This window comes from Diachasma alloeum, unplaced genomic scaffold (assembly GCF_001412515.2).
Source record: "Diachasma alloeum isolate Michigan unplaced genomic scaffold, Dall2.0 Dall_scaffold_00401, whole genome shotgun sequence".
Lineage (NCBI taxonomy): Eukaryota > Metazoa > Arthropoda > Insecta > Hymenoptera > Braconidae > Diachasma > Diachasma alloeum.
The window spans coordinates 457,713-465,707 of record NW_021680540.1 but is presented as its reverse complement, the minus strand read 5'-3'; the positions used below and the strand labels follow the sequence as shown (position 1 = coordinate 465,707).

At 38.3% G+C, this 7,995-nt stretch overlaps 1 protein-coding gene across 5 annotated transcripts in view; it reads right to left on the bottom strand.

Moving 5' to 3' along the window:
• Positions 1-7,995, bottom strand: part of LOC107042010 — a 43,726-nt gene that overhangs the window by 20,389 nt on the left and 15,342 nt on the right. For all 5 annotated transcript variants that reach the window (XM_015262862.1, XM_015262863.1, XM_015262864.1 and 2 more), the window contains one exon: positions 5,993-6,097. In XM_015262862.1, coding sequence (XP_015118348.1) covers positions 5,993-6,097 — 105 coding nt within the window. The remainder of the gene's footprint in view (positions 1-5,992; positions 6,098-7,995) is intronic.

The following is a 7,995-nucleotide window of genomic DNA, read 5'->3' as shown; positions in this document are numbered from 1 at the left end:
GACTGCAGACTGTGCGGAGGCGATAAGGAGGGCGTCATCCACATTTTATGTGAATGCCCCCTATTAGCACTCCGTCGCTATAAAATCTGGGATCTAACAAGCGGCTGTCACCAGCCTTATTGGCCTAGTGAGAAACACAGGGCTGGGGCTGTGTGACTGACCGAAACTAAGGCGGAAGTTACAAAAGATCGTATGATTTAGGTGACTCTGGGCGCTTTAAGTGACCAGCCGCACATTTTCTATTCTATTCTATCTATCTATCAGTGATAGACCAAGTGATTACAGAATGAAATATCAAATGACCTTTCTGTAATTCGTAGAATTTTTTGACACGATGAATTCACAAAAAAAAATTATCTTGAATGAAATCGGATTGAATCATGCCGGGAATTGACGTATTTCATGTCACATCGACGGCATGAATTAAGTTTGACTCGGAGAGATGCAAGCGACACGTTGGTCTGATTCAGGCCGAGTTCGATTTGATTCAAGTCGATTTTTCAGCTTAAAGGTCACGAGGGTCAAGTGTAATGTAAAATGTGAGGATCAGGCATGAGGGTCAAAAACCAGGGTCAGAATCAAGAGTTAAACTAATAGTCACAAAAATGAGGGTCAAAACTGAGAATGAGGGTCGAAAGTAAAGGTTAGATCAGCTTCGGAAAAAAGCATGAAGAGTCACAAGTGAAGATCGAAAAGAACGATCAACAATAAAGATTAGAAATGAGGAAAAGAGGTCAGAAATAAGGCCCAAAATATGGATCAGAATAAGTATTAAAAAGTTGCTATTAATTCAGGATGAAAACTAAGGATCACTAAGGATAAGGGTCAGAAATGAGGGTAAGCCTTGACACTCATGACTCCTGACTTCCCGACCAAAAAGGGAAAGTTATCATAATGATCACGAAAATCGAGTGGAAAATTTCTACGATTTCTCCATGTTTCTTGGCCTATAGAATCATCCTGATACATCTTCGAAGACGCGCACGCCTGTGAGTGTTGTTTTTGACCGTTATTTTTGTCCCCTATTTTTCCTCTTACTTCTGAGCCTGATTATTGATCATTATTTCTGACCCTTTCATCTGACTCTCGAGACCCTTAACCGTCTTTCGTGAAAGGTGTGTCTCCCACTTTGCAGCCATCACGCCCATTAGGTGGAGCGTAAATACGACTGTGAGCGTCCCGGACCGGTCACCGCGCGGGTGAGTGGAGTGTAAAATAGTCAAGTTAGGGAGGTTAGTTTCGAGAGAGACGGGACATCAAACATGGCGCATGTTGGATGACAGACATCGCCAAGGGATTTTTATCGCTAATCTATTGAACAAATCAACGATAAAGCCCTATGGAACTTCGTGATCACATTTTTCAGGGCTTAATATAAATAAATAGAGCTTCCTTTGCTGGCTAGCACCTTGTCAACAGTGTGAGGGGTAAGGAACAAATTGGCGTTCATAAAGCCTGTGTATAAGGCGATATTTCACTAAGTAATTTGACATGAACGAAACCATAGCATTTCTTTTACCAATTACTACTTAGCATTTCTTTTACAAATTCTGTTTAAAATTTTTTTGATTATTATATGATATATTTAATTCACTAGCACCTTGTCGTATTTTGGGCAAAAGTACTGCGGAGACCCCTTAATGGAAAGCAGGCATCAACGCCAAACAAGTTCAACGAACGAAAGGACGCACAATGAACCTCTCAAACCGGCAACGACACGTTACTGCACGATTGTGAGGTGAAAGCACGGCCGAGTATTCCCACTCCACAAACTAAATAGTGAGTCCGACTTTCACGAAAGACGGTTAAGGGGAGGTTCACTTCGGGAAAAAACTTTTGCGTTTTTTGAGAAAAAAACTCCAAAAACACTATTTTTTGCGTGATTTTTCTTCAGGAAAACTTACACTGGCAGATTTTGGATTCCTGAGGGGAGCCCTCTCAACTATAGAGTAACAAAAAAAGGCTAGGTAGATGTATGGGGACCATTAAACGTTGAGTTAGCAATCATAAACAAAGTTAATACATAATATTTGGGTAAGAAAAATTTTTTTCTTCAAATATTCATAAAAATTTCCATAAACGAATATTTTTAAAAATACATCTTCTCCCGCATTTTTCATAATGAATGAGTAAAAATTTCAGATCATATTTAAAAAACTATTTCAAAAAAAAAAACGGTGGGGGATTTTTGTTAAGTTGATTTTTCGATTCAAAAAAATTAAATTCTCCACTTTTGAGTGGCAGGAGACAATTATGAACTACAAAATCAAATTCCTGAGGAAAAATAGCGTGAAAATGAGTTTTTCAATTTTTTACGTGGATACGTCTATGGTTTCGTTTAGTTCTTCTGCTGCTCGAGGCGAAATGGCCCAGGCGAATTGGAAAATTTATAGAAGGTTGCTGCGCAAAACTCACCATTGGCTGAAAAGTCAATGGTGGGAAGTTAGAAATCTGATTGGCCGATGACTCGATGGTGGGGAGATACCTTCTGATTGGTCAATGAGTCGATGGTGGGGTTAAAATGATCCAAGGTCGAAGACAGTGCCATTTCTCAGATAAGGAGCGAATGAATAGAAAGCATTCTTAATCAACTAAGTCTTTTGAGAGCAATTTCTCATAGTATAAAGTGATTAGAAAATTCGAAATTTTTCAAATTCTTGAGTATTTCCATGGAATTCGTCAATTAAGCATGTTCTAATTATGAATCACGAATTTTTCAATTTTGAAATTTTTTATGATATTATAGAGACATATAGAATTGAATATAACATTAAATTCTTGTGACGAATTACGTTAAAAAGGATATTGCCAATGAGGATTTCGGCCCATTGACGTATCCACGTTAAATCTGATGGCTTTATCAAGAATACAGCCGATTAGGTTTTTTTTCTCGAAAAACGAAAAAGTTTTTTTCTCGCGGTTGAACCTCCCTTTAATCCTCTGACCCGTAAACTGTACTAAACCGTATCGGTTTGATAGCCGCCAAACATAGAGCATCGCGTGATGTGTTAGTGAGAAATGATCACGAGACTATTCCCCCACTCTTTCCGCGTCAGGACCGTTATTGCAAAGCTATTGGAGTCCTCTGCATATTCTCGGGTAATACGTAATAGAAATTTTGATAGACAACAAATAGAGAGATAAAGAAAAGAAAAACTATCAGTGATAAAGGTTCAATGCTTAAGAAAGAATAAACGTTTATTAAAAAGTGTATGTAGAAGTCCTGAAAATACGCGCAAGAAAGAAAGATATCTTCAAATTGTGAAATGAATTCAAATAGGTTTTCAGCAGAGGAAAGAAAAAAAATTGATGAAAAACTAGACCGAGAATGGTCTTTAAGGATGTCTAGCCTGTGTCGGTAAATGTATTTTTGTTTATGGTCAAGGAAAATTATGTAATTTTTTCGGCTGACAGCAGAACATATGAAACTAACTTTTCTAACTTTTCTAAAAAAAAATTGATCGCAATAGTCTCGGCAGAAATGAATGAACTAATTTTTCCTTATGCACGGGCTCTTATGAAATTTATGTTCAAATTAATAATTCACCAACTAGAAGCCTCTAAAAATACAAGGTAATGTGTTAAATCATACTGAATCCAATGGCCAGAGAAAAATTTGGGGTACCCGGGCAAAAAGAGGAAATATTTGAATGATTCGATCCCATATAAACGTACGTTAGTGCATGCATTAGGTACATTTTGTTTATTTCATTTCGAAATAATGAAAATGGGTTGGTGGATTGAAATTTGTATCAAAGTGAAGGAAATATCTTCATTTCTCAGTTTAAAAAAAAACATTTTTTTTAAGTACTTGCGATTTTGGATAAACATCCTTAAATATTGAGAATTATCCAGTTGGAAATCGAGGTCCTGTTCATGATTTGGAGATTGACAGCAATGAGATGGGTTATTTCAAATTGCTTTTTTTCCGTAAATCATCCCCTTCCACGTCGAACGTTCGGCCCCGATAGGTAGTGGGGATAAGATTGCGAGTCAGAGGGTTAATTGTGATTTTTATTTCTGACTCTTCGTTTTAACCCTTATTTGATTTCGCCATTTCTAACCGTAACGCCTGATTCTTGTGATCCTCAATGTTGATTCTTGTACGAAGTAGAGTCTCTCTAACTTCTCTACTCTCCAACTTTTAGGCGATCAGCGACAGCAGAGCGAGTGTTCCCTCACTCTGAGCACCTCAAACGTGTGTTCCATAACCTCTCACTCTCACTCTATTTGGATGACGCCTCTCTGGCGATACAGTGTAAATGCTGCAATCGCTCATTTCGTGGAATTTGTAGCCCCGAGATGGTGAAGTTAGGGAGACTCTACTGTATAATTTCGATCCCCATATAATCCCCCCCGACCCCTCATACATAAGCCCGCCGATTTAGAACCCCTAACCGCTAATGAAACCTCTCTACCCCCCTAGACACACACACATACACAAAACTCTCTCCCCATTCATGACACCATAAATATATATAAAATTGACTTAAATGGGGCCGAACATCGATTTGAATGGAGCTGAAAATCGATTTGAATTAAACAAAAAAATCGACTTGAATCAAGTCAAAAAACCGACTAGAAATTCTCACCCAGGTTCAATTTTTCTTTGAATTGTGGCAAATTCTCCTTCAGAATATTGAGGTACATTGTTTGATTCATATTTCCCTCAATAAAATGTAATGTTCCCGATCCAGTCGCTGAAAATGAACCCCATACCATCAGTGACCGTCCACCATGCTTAACCGTAGGTCTCATATTTTTAGAACCAAGGGCTTCGTTCGCTCTTCTCCATACACATGGTCGCCCATCCGAGCCAAAAATATTAAATTTGCTTTCGTCTGTGAATAATACATTTTTCCAAAACGAAAAATCCTTCGAACGATGCTCTTTACAAATTGGAGCCTTGATGCCTGGTTACGTTTGTTTAATGAGAGGCTTTCTCCTTGCTCTTCTGCCGTTCAAATTATTTTTATGAAGGATATTTATTATGGTATGAGGGTTGCACTTTTTTCCTAAACGAGATCGGCCGCGCGTGTTACGCACGCGCCTTCTCATCTCCTCATGTAGTGGCCCTTCGGTTTCAGTCTTACGCTTACGCTTATTCGAGATTTTCGGGATATTTCGAGATCGATTTCCTTTCTCCTTTTTACGATAGGATTCCTTTCAGCGATTGATGTGAGCTGGGGTGCACTTAAAAACGGATTCTTCTTTACTTGCCGGACGATAAATCGCTCATCTTCCACGGAAAAAATTTTGTTATTTGCTGTTTTGGGCTTATTTTCTACCCTTTTATCACTTTGAAATCTTTTTATTATGTACTGAACAGTGGATCGGCTTCGATCGACTATTTCGGATATTTCTAGAAGCAATTTTCCATTTTCGAAATGTTGAACAACCAATTTTCGCAACTCAATACTAGTTTGTCCTCTTTGTCTTCCCATTGCTCTCATCTTTTTAGTTAAAAGTTACACAAACTTACATGAAATCAACGCCAATACAATTCCAGGGATTCCCTGAAATGATCTCTGATAAACAACTTGAACTTGGCTGCTAATTGAACACGTGTTGCCGCATAGATTGTAATTGTACGAGTTTCGCTTTGGCGTTGAAAGTTGCCACTTTTCACCATTTTACTTGTATTTTATAAAATGTGGTAATATACTAAGTTTGTTTTTTGGCTATTTTCGTGCTAGTAAGTAAAGTAAAATAATAATGCATTTATTTTGTTGTACCCTGTTTTGTTTTGAAGTTATACCGAAAAAATATATAATTGGCTTGGTGTACGATACTTGAATCTAGCCGAGGTATCAACTTGTATCACGTCGAAGAATTTTTCCGAAACGAAGACACCATCAGGTCCGGAATCCGAACTGATGGAGCCCGAGTTATTCAACTGGAAATAAGTCGTAAATCAACTAGAATCAAGTCGATGTTGACATGAAATAGTACTTTTTTTACGAGGAATTTGACATTTTACATAATAATTTACCTCGAGAATATTGCAGCTAATTTGTGCATCATCCAATGAACTCTCGTTAGAATAGTATGCTGAGCGTTCCTCTGATGACATTGATTCATCATCATATCTTACCAACTGAAACATAAGAAAAATCCCGCAAATGACTCAGCTGTATACAATTATTTGATGCAGAAACGGGCAGACAATCATTTGCCATATTCGGACCAATACGGAGTTAGAGAAGTATTTCAAGAGCTTGATTCATTCGGAAAAATACTGTTTGAATGAATCGATGTTATGCCTTCTCCTAACTGAATTACAGCTTGAAGACACTACGGCGAAGTTCAAAAATACAGATAACACGGTCCTACAAAATACGTGAGCGTTTTGGCCGGAGTATGAAACCTATATTACTCAATGGTTTTTTCTTTATGGGCTTAACGCCAAGAACATTAGCTGTATAACTTCAGCTCATCCAATTGTAGAGAGCGAATTTCTCTACAAATTTGCACCAAAAAACAATCTTATAGGATAAATAATTGTAATTTAAAAAATTCCTGAAGTTTTTTAACTTCAAATGACGCTCAACAACCACATGAGTCCCTGAGGCCCACCCCTTTTCGGCGTTCGCAACTCAATCAAACACGCGTGATGTGGTAAGGGTCATACCGTGTAAGGGATTAATTTTGCAAGGGTCAATCTCATTATTTATTGATCTCATGATTTATTGATCTCTATAGAGATTCGTCGCATCATCATCTATTGTCTTGACATTAACTTGTTTCATTCAGCATTCTTAAATAACAAAACTAATTCAATTATCTTTGGTAGCTTTTTTGAACTCTTCAGTACAAAATGGTTCTTTTCAGGTCCAACTGGGTTTTTCGGGGTTCCAAACAATAAAGTGGATAATCCAATAAAGCTTAATAGATAATGCGATTGACTTTCTCACAATGGAGATGACTTGTGATGTTGAAAATCTGGCCTGCATTTTGGGCCAACTCGTTTCCCCGTCCCTTACGGAAATTCCCGACCATCGACGAGCACGCACGTATAGTCGTGAGCGGGTTCCACGGCGGTCAGTACACCATCGACTCTCATCAGGAACGAATCACAGAAAATTTTCCAGGCGCACATCGGCGCAATTATCGGGAAATTCATCGGTAAAGTTATCGATCATCATTGAAAATTATCCGGTCAATTATCTAAATATTCCGTGTTTGTACAGTCCACTTCAGTAAATCAACTATTTATTAGAAATTCATCGAGTGTATATTTCAGTGCACTAAGTTTTTAAATACAGTGACAATCAATGAAACTCATCTTAATTTATTCTCAAGCAATTCATCCCACTTCACTTTCCCTCCCGACCACCCAATCATCATAATCCCACAAGATTTTTAACATGTGACTTTGGTCTTTTGCAACGTTTGACCCTCGTGAAATTTCCTCTTTATGAGGTATGAGGCTTATGTTTTTGAGTTTCTTAAAATACGGTAAATCGTACCACGTGATGTAATGGTGCATTGTCACCAGGCGATGAAAGTATTTTCCGACAAACCCGAGTGGAAATTCTGTTCAGGTCTTGATCAGAAACTGATCAAGTCCGATCCGAAATTCTGATCAGGCGTGTTACGCCTCTGCCTTAGGTTTTTATTAGGCATCATTAGGCATTAATTAAATTTAATTTTTTGAAAGAAAAAATTAGTAACTTCCTAGCAGGGAATCGAACCCGGGACCTCCCAATGTCACGTCGGGTGCTCTTACCATCTTTTTTTTATTAATAATACGTTTATTCACCAAGAAAGAAAAATATAAATCTTAGTTGTGAGGCTTTCGCGGCCATGATTAATGAAATCTTTGGCTTCCGGATGGATGCCGCGTTTGGATTTAGCGTTGCGCCAAAAGACGTTTCGCAAACATTGCAGTCTGCATCTTCAGGGCTATGAGCTCTGATTCTGAGCTCCGATGTCTAGGGGTAGTCCTTATATGCCTTCCCTTGTGGTGGTGGGGGAAGGAGAAGGGGGGGGGGG